General features: G+C 33.1%; 5 protein-coding genes across 5 annotated transcripts; 3 read left to right on the plus strand and 2 right to left on the minus strand.

Annotated features, from left to right (window-relative positions):
• Positions 1-2,788: 2,788 nt before the first annotated feature.
• On the plus strand, positions 2,789-4,198 carry HELRODRAFT_172003 (hypothetical protein; the record flags this gene model as incomplete). Its single annotated transcript, XM_009018679.1, has 5 exons — positions 2,789-2,815; positions 2,912-2,962; positions 3,182-3,359; positions 3,588-3,700; positions 3,971-4,198. The coding sequence occupies 5 exons, from the start codon at positions 2,789-2,791 to the stop codon at positions 4,196-4,198; spliced, it is 597 nt and encodes a 198-aa protein (XP_009016927.1).
• Positions 4,199-4,662: 464 nt separating this feature from the next.
• HELRODRAFT_172004 (hypothetical protein) lies at positions 4,663-9,313 on the minus strand (the record flags this gene model as incomplete). Its single annotated transcript, XM_009018680.1, has 11 exons — positions 4,663-4,839; positions 5,078-5,265; positions 5,386-5,722; positions 6,355-6,488; positions 6,819-6,932; positions 7,212-7,292; positions 7,592-7,702; positions 7,814-7,996; positions 8,430-8,597; positions 8,888-9,016; positions 9,301-9,313. The coding sequence occupies 11 exons, from the start codon at positions 9,311-9,313 to the stop codon at positions 4,663-4,665; spliced, it is 1,635 nt and encodes a 544-aa protein (XP_009016928.1).
• A 1,387-nt stretch (positions 9,314-10,700) lies between these two features.
• On the plus strand, positions 10,701-11,246 carry HELRODRAFT_78204 (hypothetical protein; the record flags this gene model as incomplete). The annotated part of the gene is made up of 3 exons (XM_009018681.1): positions 10,701-10,793; positions 10,923-11,000; positions 11,163-11,246. Coding segments are annotated over 3 exons (255 nt in total), but the record flags the coding sequence as incomplete, so codon positions are not given.
• Positions 11,247-13,220: 1,974 nt separating this feature from the next.
• HELRODRAFT_150157 (hypothetical protein) lies at positions 13,221-14,090 on the plus strand (the record flags this gene model as incomplete). Its single annotated transcript, XM_009018682.1, has 1 exon — positions 13,221-14,090. A coding segment is annotated over one exon (870 nt), but the record flags the coding sequence as incomplete, so codon positions are not given.
• A 2,572-nt stretch (positions 14,091-16,662) lies between these two features.
• HELRODRAFT_78574 (hypothetical protein) lies at positions 16,663-19,804 on the minus strand (the record flags this gene model as incomplete). Its single annotated transcript, XM_009018683.1, has 8 exons — positions 16,663-16,834; positions 17,243-17,361; positions 17,609-17,692; positions 17,809-17,906; positions 18,118-18,277; positions 18,495-18,636; positions 18,967-19,089; positions 19,731-19,804. Coding segments are annotated over 8 exons (972 nt in total), but the record flags the coding sequence as incomplete, so codon positions are not given.
• Positions 19,805-20,811: the final 1,007 nt, after the last annotated feature.

Here is a 20,811-nt window from a genome sequence, read left to right on the forward strand (position 1 = left end):
TGTGTGTGTGTGTGTGTGTGTGTGTGTGTGTGTATATATATATATATATACATGTGTGTGTTTGTGTGTGTGTGTGTGTATAGATTCCAAGTGCACTAAACATGTTTTCATTGTTGTGTCTTCAAATAAGTATGTCTCTTGTGATTGAATCATGCATGCATGCATGCATGCATACATACATACATACATACATACATACATGCATACATACATACATACATACATACATACATACGTTCATACATACATACGTTCATACATACATACATACATACATACATACATACATACATACATACATACATACATACATACATACATACATACATACATACATACATACATACATACATACATACATACATACATACATACATACGTTCATACATACATACATACACAAAATTATAGAATAGTTATGTTTATTCTATTCAGGTTAATCACGACTCTCTCACTAAAATTAGATCTATTTTGTTATTGATTTTTTATCGCTGTCATAATAGCAATAATAATATTATTAATATAATAATAATTATTATTATTATTGTTGTTGATGATGTTGTTGTTTTTGCTGTTGTTTTTATTGTGATTGTCGTTGACATTTACAACGTTACTCATGGATTTTTATTAAAAATTAATATGTAAAATAATATACATATAGATTCATTCATTCGCTCATTCATTCATTCGCTCATTTTTTTCATTCATTCATTCATTCCTTCCTTCATTCATTCATTCATTCATTTATTTATTCATTCATTCATTCATTCATTCATTTATTCATTCATTCATTCATTCATTCATTCATTTATTTATTCATTCATTTATTCATTCATTCATTCATTCACTCATTCAATCGATCATTTATTTAATTAACCAATCGATCATTTACCTATAATAATTTTTTTTGTGATCATGATTATTTAAACATCGTGATCAAACTTAAATGCTAAATGTCGCACATTGTGTGTGTGTGCGTGTGTGTGTGTTTATGTGTGTGTGTTTATAATTTATCACGACATCTTGTTTGATAATTGCAGTATTACTATTTAACAGTAGTGGCAGTAGAAAAAAAAACCTTAAATTCAGTAAAATACATCACAAGGGAGGCCCAAAGTTTGCACTTGTTGGGCCACCCAATCTGAGAAATTGAAACTATAAACTGGACGAAACAAACAAATTTGAATTATTTTTAGCCGTTAAAGACAGATTGAACTTATGATTGAAGGGTTAACAACTGAAAAACAAACAGCTAAAAACCTGAAAAATTCTGAAAGAGAGGTTGAAAAATACAGCGACCATAATGCTTAAGAAGTAGCAGGAAAAGAAGAAAAGTATTTCAAAATTAACTTAAAAAAAATTTTTGAATAAACCAAACCTAAAAAGAAAATGTTTCTTATCATTTGCCACAAAGTAGATGGAAACAGAGAGGAGAGAATTTATGAAACAGTTTGTGCGAAGCTTATGAAATAAAGTACTGGATTATTCCGCAAAAATACTAATTCTCATTACGAAGGAACCAGTAATTAGATAATTATTATTATAATAAATAAATGAATGAAAATAATAACAACTTACTGATGTTATTATTATTGTTTTTATGACGATTAAGGCAACACGCGTGCCTTGCATAAGAGCGTGAATGTATTTCATGCTTAAAAACTAACAAACTTGGCATTTCTCAAACACGTTTAAGGCATTAAACGTTTTACGTACTGATGGTTCATATAATTCTTAGCAATTGTATCACTATGGTTAGCTAATATTAGTTACTATCACTACTACTAACTCTACTACTGCTAATACTTCTGCTGCTGCTACTACTTCTACTACTAACTCAAATGTTAAAAGACTTACACAACACACCTATGTAACTACTTTTTAATTCTGTATAATGCAGCTCTGTCAAACTCAGAGCCACTTGTATGTTATTCTAATACAAATTGTTACAGCCTACATGTTATTCTATACTAAATTGTTATTTAAATCTTTGTGCCAAAAATACAGAAACTCTATCACAACCACAATGTTCTTTGAGTTTTCGGCAGATGGTATTTTAACTATGCCCCATAGCATAACAGCAGCGCTACCACAAACAGTAGTAGTAGTAGTAGTAGTATCATTATTATTAGTAGTAGTAATAGTGGCAGTAGAAGGAGTAGTAGTAATAGAAATGCTACTACTACTTGTGTAGATTTGTGTTTGCTAATAAGCGCTTAACTTGCAAAAGAAAGTTTATAGTCTTTGGTATGTGTGACTATGACAACAAGGTAACAAATATTTTTATATCAATAAACATAGTATATCGATATTTATGTCTGTATGTATGTATATATATATATATATATATATATATATATATGTCTGTGTATGTGTGTGTGTGTGTGCGTAAGTGTGTGTTTGCGTGTCTGTGTGTGTGTGTGTGTGTGTGTGTGTGTGTGTGTGTGTGTGTGTGTCTGTCTATGTCTATCTAAGTGTGTTTTTAAAAACACTTTCCCTATATATTAATTGCCTTTTGCCATAAATTCTTTTTTGGTACAATCACCATGACTATTATGTAAACACAAACACACGTGTATTATTACTGTAGACTATTGTATATATATTTATGGGTTTGTGTGTTTGTGTGTGTGTGTGAGTCTGTGTGTTTATATAAGCAAATCGTTATTTCATAAAACAGTATTTTAAATGCATTTACCAACAGTAATTTATGTATAGCACTACTATGTTTTAACGAAATATATTAAGAACTCAGTTTTAATGAGACACAAAAAATCAGTTTTCAAAAATGTCCAAAAGTTACAGCGCTAATCAGGTTATATTAATATAATGATAATAATTATTAAAATTACAATAATATAATTATATATGTATTATAAAAATTATAATTATTATTATTATGTTATTACAGTTTGAAAATGCTTTCGTCTCCACAAAAATGCGAAATTGGGAAGTACCAAAGGTGATTAGTATGTTTTTTTTTCTTTTCTTAAAATTACTCACAGGTGTGAACAAAGACACACACACAAAAACGCACGCACACACAACACACGTACGATGTATCTGTGCATCTCTATGAATTCGAACCCGGTAACACAGCAATATACACAGACAGAACCAGCCACTTTAAACCCGTACATTATTTCTTCAAACAGATATATTTTTCAAAAAAAAAATACAGAAATGCAACGAATCCAATATTGGAGTATCACGAAAAGCGACTAAAAAACCGTTAGTACCGATAATTGATGATCGATACCATCTCTTACCGACTTACAAACAGCAGTCGGGCCAGGATAGCAACATCAGAAAGTTCAGCAACTTTGTAAGCACTTGGGATATGCCGAAAAAGTTGCCAAGTTAAAATGAAATTATTACTTTTTATTCACATAACCGTTGAAAATATTTTTGTAATGTTTTTTCGTTTGTTTGTTTCCATTGCTTATCAATAATAGAGATATGAACAGCCGGTCTATCGATTGAAAAACTCATTCACTCATCCACTTACTCACTCACTCACTCACTCACTCATTCATTCATTTATTCATTCTTTCACTCATTCACTCACTCACTGAAACACGCGGCAGGTTACAAGATGGACGTAAAAACCGGACGAGACGAGAGAGCGTATGAACAGCTTCAAGAGGAGTACAAAGTAGCCAGAGAGATTCTGAACGGCACTCGACCGCCAGATAGCATGGTAGATATCATTATTATATATTATTAATTAACCATTTAATTAAAAATTTATTGAAAAATATCGCTTCAATTTCTTAATAATTGTATGTACAACAGTCTTTTTTATTATAATTTATATAAATATATAGATAATTTATTATCGTATAAGGTACAGTTCTAAATGGTCTAATTAGTAGAGTATTTGATTTTACAATTTCGTCGTCTCTTGGTTGCAATAAAAGGCTTTCCATTATTGTTATAAATATTAATATTATTTCTTTTGTTGTTTCAGCTACCTAAGAAGCTAAACGCTGGCAGTAGCAGCAGCAGCAGCAAGTACCGCAACGACAACAGCTGCGGTAATGAAAAAACCGTCTCAAACAACAGCCAGTACACCAGTTATTTTGATAGTGACATTAAAGATACCTCAATACCATATCATGTCGATGATAGTCAACTGCAAGATAACGCGCAGTTGTATCATGATACTAATGATGATTGCAATGATATTAATTATTGACCTAATGTGATTGGTTGACAAATTATTATTATTATTGTTGTTGTTCAAATTGTTCTTAATCAATTTGGTCAAAATTTTTTTTATTAATATTATTATTATTGTTATGAGTGTTGTTTACAGAATTGGTAGTAGTAGTAGAAGGAATAGTTGTAGTAGTGGCAGTAGCAGCAGTAATAGCAGCAGTTGGAAAATGTATGACAATTGTACAATGCATCCCACTGATTGCATGGGTATCAACCATCGTTTGGTAGGCATGCGAATAAATTCTCGCAAAATCAAAATACGACTGAGCCGTTATTTTTCAATTTTAAAAAACAATTTCACGAAGTATTTTTTATGTCTTTTAGTAACAAATTTGAAAATCACTAATTTTTTAAAGTCAGCAGCGAAAGAACATAAAAAAGCGGGAAAAAATGTTGAAAAAAACCATCGACCTACTACAAAAACCAACCGAACTGTCGTACTCAAAACATTTCCATAACTGATTTAATAACTGAAGAAAACGTAGAAACGTTGGTGAAGATGCTTGCAATACATAGATTGTTCTTCTGCCTGTTCAGGTACGTGTGTGAGGCTATCCCCACCTGGAACCACTGAAAGTTTGTGGGATCCCTACACATTAGAGGGCCGCCCGCGTCGCCCTAAATAGTTGAAGGTCAAAGGTCAAAATCATGGCTGCTTAAATGCCATTTAAACTCTAGCACATAATCATTCTTAATCATGTTTCTGAAAAACGCCGAGCTAGAGAACACATTAATGAATGTATTAATCTACTGTTAAGTAATACATGGTGTATGCATGCGTGAATTTGTTTGTATGTGTGCCTATGCAATGTAATGTATAATAATATTATTAATCAGCCATCGATCGATCATTAACCGTGCAAATATTGACGCCTTCCATGGTAGGGATTGAACCAGCACACATCATGTAAGGTTTCTGAATGAGGCCCTCAAGCTGCTGAAGAGTCACGTTGCTGAATGATAGTATGTTTGAGAAGCAGTCATCGTAACTGAGGAGGTTCATCCGACCCTGGAGTAACTTTTGGGAGATGGGAGAGGAACCAGCTGCCGTTGGAGGTTAATTGGGTTGTGACGATGTGTTTTTAATGAAACGAAATCATTTCAAAAGTTTCAACTACATCGAAACTTTTCAACAAACAATATGAAAGACTTTTCTCAACTTACTTGGATCGGTAACTCCAAATCCCGACACCACACATACGTCATATCTTGTGACGTCATCGCCACTAGCTGCCAGACAAACGGGCCACACAGTAGCCGCAACAACATCAGCAGCAGTATTATCACTGAATTGAAGAGCTTTCGTCAACTTTAGCAGACCCAAATCCATGGCGCGTGTGGCTGGATTGAATCCAAAGCTGACAGTACTACTTATTTGGTAGGTTGCTGCAGTGTATGCGTACAAAGTGTTGTCGCCTATTTTGACTGTGAAGTTGGAAGCTGGAAGGTTGTGACCTTTTGAGTCCCTATAGGTTTTTGGATGTGAAATTTCTTGGTGCCTCTTGTGTTTAAAATGAGAAATATATTTTTTTTTTTGAAAGAAATCAAATTGTCAAACGCATGGTGCAACACGCAATGCATTAAAGGCATTAGAACAAAAGCAGAAATATTTTTAAAATGTAAAAATTATTGTTTATCTTCTTAAAAGCAGACGTGAAAGAGATGAAACCATCGGCTCAGACAGAGGAAAACATATGACCACTGCCAACCGGAAAGACACAAAAACATAACCAGAACCATGGCAACAACAACAACAGCATTCTCACCATCATCTTCATCATCACCGCCATCATCTCCATCATCTTCATCATCATCACCATCATCTTTATCATTACCACCATCATCTTCATCATCATCACCATCATCTTTATCATTACCACCATCATCTTCATCATCATCACCATCATTTTTATCATCCCCATCATCATCCTCACCATCATCTTCATCATCACCATCTTCTTTATCATTACCACCATCATCTTCATCATCACCATCATCTCCATCATCATCTTCATCATCCTCACCATCTTCTCCATCATAACAAACGAATTACTTGAGGCACCGTCCAGCGGTTAGAATCCAACTTGACGCGACGAGACTTCCACTACATGTAAACAAGTTATTAAAATAGACCTGTACGTGCCAAGGCCAGGCTGATTTTTTAGCCAAATTCCCATTTACTAAGTATGACTCGATGCTATCCAAGTATGAACCTCTCTTGCCACATTTGAATCGCGAGTTTGTTTCGTTGGATCGGCTCTGGTTTGCTGTTTAATTGTGTGTTTAGTTGTTTGTTTGTGTGTTCGTTTGTTTGTTTGTTTGTTTGTGTGTTCGTTTGAATGTTTGTTTGTTCATTTATTTTTTTGTTTGCATGTTTATTTTCATGTCTGTTTTTCTTTGGAATGTATATTAATGATTGTAACAATATGAATGTTTGGTTTGTTCACTGGTTTATGGCATTCATGCGAATGAATGCACATCTGGATAGCTTGCAGCTGGTTGTCGTATTTTGCAAGCATCTGAATATTCCGAGGTTCATTTTTTTGGTTTTTGTTTTGTTTTTAATGTGAAATTAGTAATTATTTTTAAAAATCCACCGCAATTGACTTCATCAGAGCCATCCGTACAATCAACTTTTGCGTCACAGACCACGTGACTTGGAATACAGACTCGTGATTGGTGGCACATGAAGTGGGTGGAGTCACATGTAGCTGGTAGTTAATTTATATTAAATTTAATTTTCTTAATTTAAAATTTATCTTTATTAGAATATTTTTAAAAATACTAAACTTAAATTTATAAATTATGTAAAATATTTAAATTTAAAATATCATTAAATGCCACGATTCGAAGTTGACAATATATCTAAAACAGCCAAGACAAAAACATCAGCAATACCTTTAATAACAATGACACAAAATATGCCAGAGCTTAATGTTTTACAGAACAAACAATAACAAAATGATGGACTATGTGGTCGCTTCACTTACGACATCTGCCGACATCTTCATCATCTCCTTGGGTACAGTCCTTAATATGGTCACACAGCAAACTTCTATGTATGCATTCGCCTGTTGAACATTTGTACTGGCTAGGTTGGCAATCTATTACGGTATAAATTGATTGTTGTTGTCGTCGTCGTTGTTGTCGTTGTTGTTGTCGTTGTTGTTGTCGTTGTTGTTTTTGATGTTGTTGTTTTTGATGATGATGATGTTGTTGTTGTTGTTGTTGTTGTTGTTTTTGATATTGATGTTGTTGTTTTTGTTGATGATGATGTTGTTGTTGTTGTCGTTGTTGTTATTGTTGCTGTTGTTGTGGTTGTTATTGTTGTTGTTGTTGATGTTTTTAAAAACATTCATGCAAAGCTAACCACAATTGGACTCGTCAATATTATCAGGGCACTGTCTTATCTGATCGCAAATCTGACTTTTGTTTAGACACGTTGCCAGCGGTTCACACCTAATTTGCCCGATTTCACAAGCTATTGAATTAGTTAATCAATTAAATAATTAATAATTAATTAACTAATTGATTAATTGATAATAATATTATTATTTATTAATGCAAAGATTGAAAAAAAAGCTAAACTAACGACAATTGTCTTCATCACTTTCATCGTCACAATCGAAAATGCCATCACAGAGCCAGCTTTTTGGAACGCATCTCTTCACGTCAATCCCACATAATGTATCATCTGTCTGGTTGCAAATTAAGGAATTTTTTGTTGTTGCCTTTGTCGTTGTAGTTGTAGTAGTTGTGGTTGTTGTAGTTGGGGCTGTTGTTGTAGTTGTCGGAGTTGTAGTTGTTGTAGCTGTGATTGTTGTTGTAGTTGTCGTAGTCGTGGTTGTTGTAGCTGTGGTTGTTGTTGTAGCTGTCGTAGGGTTAGGGTTAGGACAACAATCACCTCAGCTACAACAACCATAAGGTTGTTGTAGCTGAGGTGATTGTTGTAGTTGTCGTAGTTTTACTAACCTTTCAATTTATACTCCCTTTCTTACATTATCAATAATACAAAATATAAATTTATGCAATGACGTCAATTAACAATATTAATAATTATATTTATTCCAATTGTCTTTAATAATCAGCATTAATAACTAAAAAGTATAAGACCTCACCATGTTATCGAACCCCGACACTTCGAGTATGAGCTACTATAACAAATTTTACCATCGAATTAATAAATTCTACGTCAAAAGTGAACTTACCACAATTGATTTCATCCTGATTGTCAGAGCAGTCCTTAATAGAATCACACCTCCATGAATCAGTGATGCACATTTTGTCAGCTAAACACGCAAACATGCCGGCAGAACATTTAAAAGTTGTCGTCGTTGTCGTTGTTGTCGCTGCTGCGCGTTCAGTACTGGTTTTAGCTGTGTGTGTATGCGTGGGTGCGTGTACATGTGTGTGTGTGTATGAGTGTATATGTGTGTGTGTGTATATATGTGAGGGTGTGTGTGTGTATATGTGTGTGTGTGTGTAGAGATGCGTTTCAATATTTATATGAAGTTAAATTTAACTGCATTCTCGTTGCTGCATCTACTAATTATTACATATCTGCTACAGCTGCTAATAAATAGTCGTAGTAGTATCATAAGCAGCAGTAGTGGTATTGGTAGCAGCAGCAGTAGTAGTGGTAGTAGCAGTAGTAAACATGACTTACGACAGTTGATCTCATCCTCATCGTCGGAGCAATCTCGAATGCCATCGCATTTCCAGCGCGAGGATATGCAGCTACCGTCAGCGCTGCATCTGAACTGAGACGCCAAACACTGGCGATCCGTTGCATCAGCTGTTTGGTTGGGTTATTATTGTTGATATTATTATTGTTAATATTATCATTATTATTATTATTAGTTGTAGTAATTAAAGTATTAGTAGTAGTGGTGGTGGTAGTAGTGATAGTAGTAGTAGTAGTAGTAGTAGTAGTGGTAGTAGTAGTAGTAGTAGTAGTAGTAGTGGTGGTGGTGGTGGTAGTGGTAGTAGTATTATTATTATTATTACCACGTGATGAAGTCAGGTTGCACCATAGAGTTATTAGGTACGTGCAAAAAACCCACCACTGATGATGATGACGTTTAACCTTCATAATTTATTATTATCATCATAATTATTATTTTTTATTATTATATAATGAAATTATATTAAAATTAACTAGTCAATTATTCAATCATTTAGTTTGGTTTAATTCTTTCTGCCGATAACATATCAAGTTCAACAATTGCAAAGTATTGAAAATCACATATAGAATGACAGAATAGAGAATATATATATATTATATATACATGTATGTATGTGTGTATGTATATGTTTGTGTGTTTGTTTGCGTGTGCGTGTGCGCGTGCGTATATATGTGTGTGTCTGAATGGAATGAATGGTATTTGATCTAAAGATTCATGATTCATGTTGAGAACAAAATACATAATTCAATATTTTATTTATCATATTATCGTTAAATTTGAGTATGTGTGTATGTATTTGTGTGTGTGTGTGTGTGTGTGCGTGTATGTGTGTATATGTGATTCTAATCACATATTTCTTAGCTGTTTTGTATGTTTTGAATGAGAGATTACGGAGATATGGCTCTCAAAATAGATAGATTTCACCTATTTCGTCACGTTGTTTAGAAAAAAATTTCATGACTTATAAAATTTAAAATAAATTCATGTACAAGTTAGCAATAAAATTAAATATATGTTGAATTAAACTTATTTTTAATAGCAAATGGCTATTAAATACACTATACTGGCTGGCATTTAACATTAAAAAAATTTAATACACATACACTATCTTTGGCTACATAATTAAAAAACCCAGGTAGAATAACTAATACAGGTAGGTATTGTTTAGGTTACCTAACTTGCAAATTATTTATGTATTATTATTATTATTCGGTTGAAATATAATTAAATCGAGTTGTAAATTGATACTTTTGTTGATTTAAATTATATTTTATCGTTAAATAAACATTTTTATTATTTATTTTGTGGTTATTGTTATTCTTATCTTCTAAACTTAACAGTATTTATTTCAATTTGAAGTCATCTAGTTTCTAGTACGACTTTTAATTTAGTTTAGTCTTTTATAATTTAAAAATTACTAATAAAAAATTATTGAAAATCATTTTGATATCAACAAAAATAAACATTTTTTATCGTCATATTGTAAATCGTTAATTCAAGATTATTAAAAATGGCAACATTTACTGCTGGTGAACAAGTTGAATGTTTTGTGGTATGTGTGTTTTTTTTTCAAGTGTATTCAGTTTATTTTTGAAATTTAATCAATGTTATTTTCATCAATTCATTCATTAATAATTGTGTACTATATTTGATGTAGATAGTAAAAAATTGTAGAGGTAGGCAGATATAAAAATTCAATCGTAGTCTTACTTTTTAGTTTTTAACATTGCTCAGAATCAGGTAATCCTACATAAGACACCAGTCCTAGACAGTTTAGGCAATCCAGTTTTAGCTGAAGATGGTCGGCCAATGTTTAAAAGTGGATTTAAAATCGCCGGTGGGATTGATCAGGATAATACAAAAAGTCCACAAGGTTACCCTGATAAGGTGGTGTGAATTGAAATGTCACAAATTTTTTCAAAAATTACTTTTTAATATTTTATGTTATCAATTCTAAAGAATAACGGCAAATTTATTTTAGTAAACTGACAATTTGTATATTTTTTTTTTCGCCAGGGAATATATGTAACACATGTGTACGAGGACAGCCCGGCTTATGTTGCTGGTCTGAAAGAGCATGATAAAATTCTGCAAGTATGTGTACACTTTTAAAAATTAATAATTAATTATGTTTAGTTATTATTTTAAAATAAAATATCAAAAGCTTTTTACATTTAAATGGCGTAATTTTGAAATGTCTCAATTAATTTTTTCTTAAATTCTTTAAAAGTCAAAGATCAAAAATAATATTTTTAGGTGAATGGACATGATATGACCATGGTGACTCACAAGAAAGCTGTTGATTACATCACTAGAAGGCCTGTCCTTGAAATGTTTGTTTATCATCCTACTGACAACAACATCATCAATCTTAATGACGTCACCACACAACAGCAGCTACAGAAGCAGCAACAGCAGCCACAAAATCAGCAGCAGCTACGACAACTACAGCAACAAAATTCAAGTAATAATCTTATCAATAATCACAATATAAACATGGATAGAGTGGCAGATAGAGTTAATAGCATGAAGGTTAGCGCTAACAACAATAGCAATTCAAATACGGCTGATAATAATTTTGATTTGCAGAGATACGTTCATCAACAACAAAACATCCATCAGAAACAACAACAACCACACCAACAACAACAATACCTTCAACAACCGCACCAACAACAACAATACCCACAACAAGCGCACCAACAACAACAATACCCACAACAACCGCAACAACAACTGCAGCAGCCAAATTATATAGACAACGTCAACGCAGTATCGCATCCAAACTTAAGAAACAGCTCTAAACCAAAACCGTCCAGTAACTTCAGCAACGACATCAACTCACAGCAATACTATCCGCCACAGCAAATTCCTCAAAAGTTAGCCTCACAACAGTCTAAAAACAGTCATCAAACAATCAACCAGCAACCAAATGACGCCAGATTTGAACAGAACAGACTTCAAAGACATCAACAACCACAACAAACGCAACTGCAACAACAACGGCAGCAGCAGCAACAGCAGTTACCACCTCAACAACTTCAACAACAAAGACAGCAACAACAATTTCAAAATAATCAATTTATTTCCGGTAATCCTAGCCAAGTTAGGAACCCTTACGTCAACAACAAACCAGCCAATCAGTTCTCTAACAGACCTCCAGAACAATACAGCCAACATAACAAACCAATGAATGACGTGAATGATCCTAATTTTAGGAGTTACAATCAGCAGAACTTTCAGAATTATCAATCACCGACTAGAAGAAATTAAATTTTTCAAACGAATTTATTTATTAGACTTAAATAGTAATTATTTTATTTGATATATTATAAACTGATGCATGCACATGTTTTTTTGATTTTTTACATTTACTTTCATATGTGCTTCTTTCTGTTCATATACTGAAAAAAATTTTTTTGGATAAACTGACTGCATTTCATATATAAGATCTGAATTGTGATTGATCTTTCTAATTAACTTTGAAGTATTTTATTAAATTGTTCTCTATAAAATATAATTTATTCATTTAAACGTTCAATAAACGACTTAAATTTATGCAAAATCTTACAAAATGATGGATTCAATAAGTGGATTTACAACTTAGTTCTTTGTACTTTCTTTCCATGTTGTCAGTAAAGCGCCAAATTTGAAAAACATTTTATTTCTTACAACTCTATGCGAACGAAAATGAAAATTAAATAATGGAATATTTTTTAAAAGCTGCAAAGTACACTGATACGTGAATTATTATTTAATTGTCATTTTTTTATTAAACAACTACTGTCAATTTCAAATTTAAAAGTGAAAAATTAAGTCGGGAAGATCATTTTGTATATGAATTTGAGAGTTCTCATACAATATATAATTAAAATGATTGAAGCAAGTTTTAACGACTCGACATCTTCAGAGGAATGTGCCACAAAGTCATGCTCCGGTTCCTCCATTCTCAGGGCTTCCCTGAAAACTTCTAAAATTAAAATTGACGAGTTTTTTCGCGGCAAAACTTATGACTTTCGTAAAAAGAACAAAAGAGTTAAAAAAGATGACAACGTCAGTGACGCTAGTCAGGAAAAAACTGAAAACGCCGAAAGTAGAGAAGTTCGTTTGTTGACTAATGCAACGTTGGATGAATCTAAAAAACGAAAAGTTTCGAAAGTTAGTGAGTTTTTATCCCCAATTTTATCAATTAAAAAGTTTGGAGATGCATTTCACAAATCACTAACAGACAAAAAAGTTGTCAAGAAATTATCGTCTGAATTATCTAATGACAAATTAGGTGAATTGTCAGCAACAAACTGCTTCCATTTTGTAAGGCAAACAGCTTTCTGGCATGAGTCTCTTGCGAAATGTGACATAGACAAGATGAATAAAAAGCAGTTGGACAGACAAGAAGCCATTTTTGAATTGTTTAAAAGTGAAGTGGATTTGATTGAAGACCTTCAAATGATTTGCAACACTTACAGAGAGTCAATGAGAAAACTGAATCTTTTGAACGAGGATGAACTGACTATTATTTTTGGGGAGATTGATTCCCTACTGCCAATCCATCGCGAATTAGCTGCAAAATTAGTTGAGCAGCGTCTGTCGGATGGTCGAACTGAATTCGTTGGGGATATACTGCTTACTTGGATACCTAAACTAATCATTTATGTTCTCTACTGCACCAACCTAATTCACTCAAAAGATTTGCTGGACTGTAAAACAAAAGAAAATGAATCTCTGAGAGATTTTCTCAACAGATGTCTCAATTCTCCATTCAGCAGGAAATTAGATTTGTGGACATTTCTAGACATACCAAGAAGTCGTCTTGTAAAATATCCTCTCATGTTCAAAACCATCCACAAGTATACAGACACTGATCACGATGATTACAATTTGCTTCTAGAATCAATAGACCTGGTGGAGGAAGTCATCAAAGATGTTGACTACAATACAGGATTAGCTAGGTGCAAATACATTGTTGACAAGTTGGAGTATGAAGACTTGAAACAAGTCACAGAGCTGATTTCAGAGTCTTCATTCATTCTGTGTGATGGTATATTGAAGAACAGAAGGGGCATAAAGTTACATGTATTTTTATTTGACAAGGTTATGGTCCTAACAAGGCCTGTAACAGCCAAAAATAATGTGATCAAGTACAGAGTTTATAGGAAGCCAGTTGCTATGAACAAATTATTTCTCATTGAACCAAATCAACCTTTAAAATCTGTTACATTTAATAGAGAAAAATTGAAAGAGTTGAGGCAGTGTAACAGAGAAAGATCAAACATCAGTGAATGTCTTGATGATCACGAGACCATAATTGACAATAGCAGTGAATTGAAGTGTCAACATCAAAACTCTTCATTTCCGGAGCACAGTTCTAAAAATTCAATGGAATCATTTTCATCCAGGGCCTCTTCGTCATTCAGAAGTGTTTTCTCTAGCATGTCAAACCAAAGTTAGTCTCACTTTTGTTAGTATATCAATTATTACACTATAATATATTAATAATCACATTAAATTATTTAGGCAGAACAAGCCTGTCGTTGTATTCAAACGCCAGCACAACATCAGGACAGTTTCAATCAAACAACAACAAAGATTGCTTCATCGAGTTGGTCAGCTACAGTGAACAGGATGATGATGGCGCCGAAAATGGTTTGGTTTACTTTGGGGGCCGTAAAACTCGACACACCCTGAGAGCCGACAATGAGTTGGATAAACAGCATTGGCTTCAATGTTTCAAGCAATGCGTTAGAGGCTGCATAACTCAAGATAGACGAACAAGTTTGGAGTCAGCTGCCGTTAACAAGCTCATAAAAGATGCAGACGTTGATAAGTTCAGCTGTAAAGATGCAAACTTTGATCAAACTAAATCAGACTTCAATACGGGAATGAATTTGAAACATGCCCCATCAGCTCACAACCGCAGTTCACTCGGCGGTTTCAGCGTCGTCAGTAAAGTAGACGAAAACAATAAATTCATTAACACTGGGAGTCGTTCTTTCAAAAGCGATCGACCAAAGGCCGCCACTCTTGAAAGCGGTTGTTTCGATTCAACACTGAGTAGTTATTCGAGTAGCATGTCGGTCTTCTCTACTGATTCTGGCTACGGAATCAATGGCGATGACTGTCAGTTTACTTGTAAAAATATTCACCTTAATTCTTACTTGAATTGTGCCACTGTTGACTGCAAAGATTTCGAAGTATCCAGTGAACATCTGACCTGCCTTTCCAAAACACCCACTAACAAAGATAGACCGAAGTATTTGGCCTCCACCAAATTGGAAGATTTGTGAATTTGAATAGTTCACTTGTACAAGCTTATTACATTTCCGATAATGTCAGAAATAAATATCGTTATTTTGTAAAGAACTTTACACTCCTAATTATTTTTGGTTTTAATGCTGCCTGGATGTGAAATGTTCTGTGGAAATGATAAACGTTTACATATATACGAACGAGTTTTGCTGCTTTACTTATTTATACAGAGCAGTTTCGTTGAGTGACAATTCACATTTGATTTAAGAATTCTGTATATTTCTTTTGGGAATTTGAGAAAGAAGCGAAGTTAAATTAATATATATCGATATTGTAGAACGTTTTCTTTCCATTCAGATGTTTTAATACGTTTTTTAATGTTATCTATTTAAGCTTATTCAATCATTAAATTCTGTTGATTAGCATTTTATTTAAGCTAAGTAACTGTGAATTTTTTACCAAAGAATAAACTGTTATGATTGTTAATTTAATCTTGTTAATCAAGAACATTAATTAATTAATTAATTAAAAGAAATTATTGTAAAAACGTTTATGCAAATTGTAACAAAATCAAACAGTTGTATCATTTTTCATTTTTTCATTCCTTAGATCAATTTTCTTAGACAGTCGAGAGAGATAACTTTCTTCAATGATATATTCAACTACACGGTTGTTTCTAAGGTTGGTCACGCCATTAAGATTTTCTGAACTTGAGGCATAGCTGGATGGACTTCGCGAACTTTGTTGCGATACATCTGCAACTTTGTTCTTCTTCATTGGTTTTTTGTGTCGTTTAGGTTGGTTTTTGTGCTGTATTGCGCCATTTTGAATCAGATTTTCATGATCTGCGATCGATATCTGATTTTTTTGTATCTGACCGTTTTCAGTTTGAGGGTTGGATGGTATTCTATCGATGTCAACTTTTACTAATCTCTCCTCAATCTCTATCCAGTTTTCAATTTGTTCCTTTCCCTCCTTTGTCGGATCTTTACCAATATTCGATTCCTCTTCGATTTCAGATTCGACTTTAATGAGACGCGAGTATTTCTTACTCGTCATCATCGTCGGCTTGACGTTCACCCGTTTCAAAAGTTCTTCATCTGTGATGACCTCTTCCTTTAACGGCTTGAGACCTTTCTTTGAATTTCTTTTACGAACAATCTGACGCAAGTTTGTGTTCCAGGTTTGCAGTTTGTTTAAGATGGGCAACTTCGTTTGCAAATCTGTGTTCTTCTCAACGGCCTATTTTTGAATTAAAAGTTTGTATTAGTCTATAATAACTCTTTCACAAGTATCCATATTAAAACACGGTTGGATACAAAATGTATCATCTTACTTTCAGGACAGTCTGATACAACTTGGGACCCTGCTCATCCTCTGCCTTAACGGTGGATTCCTTCTTTTCCAAAGTATTTTTATTTTTGGAGAGTAATTTTCTGTAAAAATTAAACAAATATTAATGAAAAAAAATGCAGTTTAAATTTTTTTAAAACATGTACCTACAAAACGTTTAACCAATTATAAATGAAACAAACTTAGATTTGTGTTTTAGCATCTTATAGGCTTCCGGATAGTCTTCCATTGCCTCTTCAAAGTCGGCTTTTGATAGGAGGAAGAGTTGGGAGAATCCTTTTGATCGTACGTCGGCAGTTCTTCTGTTTCCTCCTGCTAGTGCTAACAAACTAGAAGTCGGTCGTTTTAGTATGGTTTCAACTTTTGAATGCATTGTATGAGTTTTGCTGAATTCGTTGTGAGATTTATTTTATACAAACTAGAATTATTGTTTGGGTGTTTATCCTAATTTGATTGTACACTTCGTTGTACGTCTGTTTAAAAGTTTTGTGGAGATGGTATTTAGAGGGGATAGACCAAAAATTTAAATATTTAATAGACTTTGATTTTTCAGCCTCTTCTCATTCCTAGCAATTGAACTTTCACTCTAGCAATAGCAACTTATGATGAAGAAAATAAAGTCATAAATATTCGATTGATCAAATTGCTAGACTTCTATTAATACAAAAACTACTACTTTTACTGCTACTACAATTATTATTGATATTATATTTATAAAAATTCAAAAACTGTCATACCTTATTTCGCCAAAAACGCTCCCTTCTTTAAGCGTAGCAAACACGATGCTATTGTTAGGACCGCCTACAACCTCAACTAGCCCCATTTTCACGATGTACATCTCTGTTCCCACCTCTCCCTGCGTATTTAAAAATTTTTTTCAGAATTATTCAAGATATATTATTAACTAATTTACATTTTATTATTTATAATTAAAAAAATTCATTCATCACTATGGATATTTATATTTGGTAGTATTATACATTGCTATGCAAATATGTCTGAGAGTGCAGTTGAAACATATTGATTTGGTATTCTATTTTATTTTTATTTTGCCATTTCATTTTGCCATAGTTAAAGTGGAAATAATTTTTCTTTATTCCAACCTTCCGGCATATATAATCTCCAGGCAAAAACAGGACCGGTTTCAATTTGAGCACCAAATCATTTAGAAGACTTTTCTCACAATCCTGAATTATTTTGATGAAGATGTGAGGACGACGACAATGATGGAGAAGAAGATGACGATGATGACGACGACGATGACAAAAAAGATAATGGCAATCAGTTTTATTAACTTTCTAACCTGGAAAAGACTGACTTTACTGAGTGTCGATAGATGCACGTGTATCGCCATGTCTGTCTTCATCTTTTTTGGCAGTGGATCGAGCAAGGAATTTTCATCTAAGTAGTACATTATTATAAGTACCTCGTGGGTAATAAGTACGTAGTATAAATAAAATTTGCAGTGAAATTTCAATGCGTGGCGTGTATCTAACAACAATGTGATTTGCAAGTACAGCGATGAGTTGAAGAATAAGGTGACATGCATTATATACAGAAACTCATATCATGGCCAAAAAACACACATTTATGCTTACACACACATACACACCCAATGTTTTCGAGTTATCCCAGTTGTAAGTGAACCAGAGTTTGACTCTATCCCTCATCTCCTGGGGCACTCCAAGAGACTTCAAATAGAACATCGCCTGGTCGATCGACTTGCGGTATTTGTCCCTGTTTGCGTCCAGCGCTCGAAAGATATCTCGAATCTTACATTCAATTCAGAAGCAGTTTTTAAAGTTTTTTGATTTTTCAAAAATTTTTGAGTTTAAATTTTTAGAAACAATAGCAAATATTTTAGTGATCTGTTTTTACGTTTTCTGTGTGCAAAACTTTAATTTATAATAAACATTAAAAAAAATCACCATTATTAACGTCACCATCAACATTAATGACGTCACCCTTTAATCTAAAGATAGATCTAACCTGACCAATGAGAAGAGCGAATATAAAAATGCCGAGAAGCCAATAGAAGGTCATGAAAGCAAACTCTAGTACGTTGGTGGGGTTCCAATTGTTACCTATGCAGGCTGCCGTCTTCGTGGCCAGGTACATGGAGTGGATGTACCTAGTTCAGTGCAGTTGTATCATTTCATGATTATCTACATTCTTGAACGAGTTTATTTTTAATGAAATATTTTTACTAACATAACATTGCGCCATTCTTATAGCATTCTCGAAGGGAGTTCTCAAAATGAACTCCACCTCAAATCACACGCACACACACACACACGCACACACACACACAGACACACACGTGTACTTGCATACTGTATTACTCTATATATGACATTATATTATTGCCCCATCTAGCAGTCGCTCATTGATTTTCGTAGGATAAAAAACTATAAAATCTTAATTTCACTTATTTTAAATTTGGAAAAATAATCCTCCTAACGGGTTTGTTTTACCAGACCAGACCCAGCCATCCTTGCCAACACCGATGTAGACGCAGACGGCAAAGTATAAACAGGCTTCAACGTGGATAAAGTACAACATATACGTCATTATGCGAGCGACTCTGTAATGTGTGTGAGTGTGTGTGCGCGTGTGTGTGTGCGTGTGTGTGTATAACTAATTTTAATGTTTATGTGAGTTTATTTAGAGTTTATTTATTACTAGTATAAGAAGTATAGCCAAGGTTTGCATTGTTTTCTGTTTATTTTCTGCAAAATTTGAGTGTATGGCGTATGTGTGTACGTGCGTGTATATGTGTGTGTGTGTGTGTTGTTAACATATTATTGCCTATAGTATATAGCATGACATAGTATGACATAGTATAATTTAGCGTTGCTGTTTTTTTTTTGCTTATTTTGTGGTGTTATCACAATAATGATTATTACTATAGCCGAATTTAAGGCAGGGCCGTTGGTGCTACCACCCAGGTGCCTCCCTGTATAAGGGTTTTCCACAGCAAAGGAACTTCCCCCCCAAAAATTAATGTAACTTTGTAATTTTAGCAAATTTTTTCTTTGTTAAAACTACTGAATTTTTGGTAGAAATGTGGAATAGAATAGGCTGAATATTTGAAAAGTCATGTTGATAATGAAGATTAAAATAATTTGAAAATTTATGGGGTCCACTAAATATTAAGGGGCGGCCAATTTTTTGAGCTCCTGGGCCTAGCTACACCTACAAATCCGGCCCTGGATACCCACCCACCTAACGATGTAAGCTGATGTGACCTGCTGGTCTAGTCTATCATAAAATTCCCAAAATGTTTGAATCTTGATGAAAATGAAACAATATCAATAATAATAATAATAATAATAATAATAATAACAATAATAATAATAATAGTTATTATTATTATTATTTTTTAAAAAACATCGTTGAGAATATTATGACGCCGAAAAAGGCAGTTGAAGTGCAGCGACGGGATGAAAAAAAAATTTACAAAAGTAAAAAAACACATGACGTCAAACAGAATGAATGAATGAATAAATAAATAAATAATGGAATAATTAGTTAAATTAATAAGGAATTTTTTAAAAAAAAAAAAATTTTTTTATCAGATAAAAATTATTTAAAAAATATTGTGTGAAAAAAAACGTAGATGTTGGAGCTAACATAACACTTGTATAATACTTTTTTTTTCTTCTTCAAAATAAAAAAATAATTACTTCTTATAAAAAATTCACAAAAATTATTATTATTATTATATATTATTAATATTATTATCATCACTTCCACCTTTTTTATGACAATTTATTTTCTCAACAAACCTCAGTAAGGCCATTTTTAATGAAAGTTACCCTCCTTTTGACAAGGATGATGTCAATTAGGTAAATGAAATCGCATAAGTAATCAAAAAACCACCAAATGTATCTGTGTGTTTGTATGTGTTTGTGTGTGTCTGTGTGTTTGTATGTGTTTGTGTGTGTTTGTGTGTGTCTGTGTGTTTGTATGTGTTTGTGTGTGTCTGTGTGTTTGTGTGTGTCTGTGTGTTTGTATGTGTTTGTGTGTGTCTGTGTGTTTGTATGTGTTTGTGTGTGTCTGTGTGTGTGTGTGCGTGTCTGTGTGTGTGTGTGTGTGGTGAACCCTCGTTTTAAGTGTAATTTAAAATATAATATAAAGATTTTTTCGCTATTAATTATTATGATTTTTAATTTTTCATGGTTAATTATAGTTGACAATCTATTTAATTATAATTAATTATCGTTTAATTATGGTTTAATTATGGTTAATTATGACTAATTATGGTTTAATTATTATAAGGTACCTATTATCGTCAGTTTCATAA

This window comes from Helobdella robusta, assembly GCF_000326865.2.
Source record: "Helobdella robusta unplaced genomic scaffold HELROscaffold_22, whole genome shotgun sequence".
NCBI classification, from domain to species: domain Eukaryota; kingdom Metazoa; phylum Annelida; class Clitellata; order Rhynchobdellida; family Glossiphoniidae; genus Helobdella; species Helobdella robusta.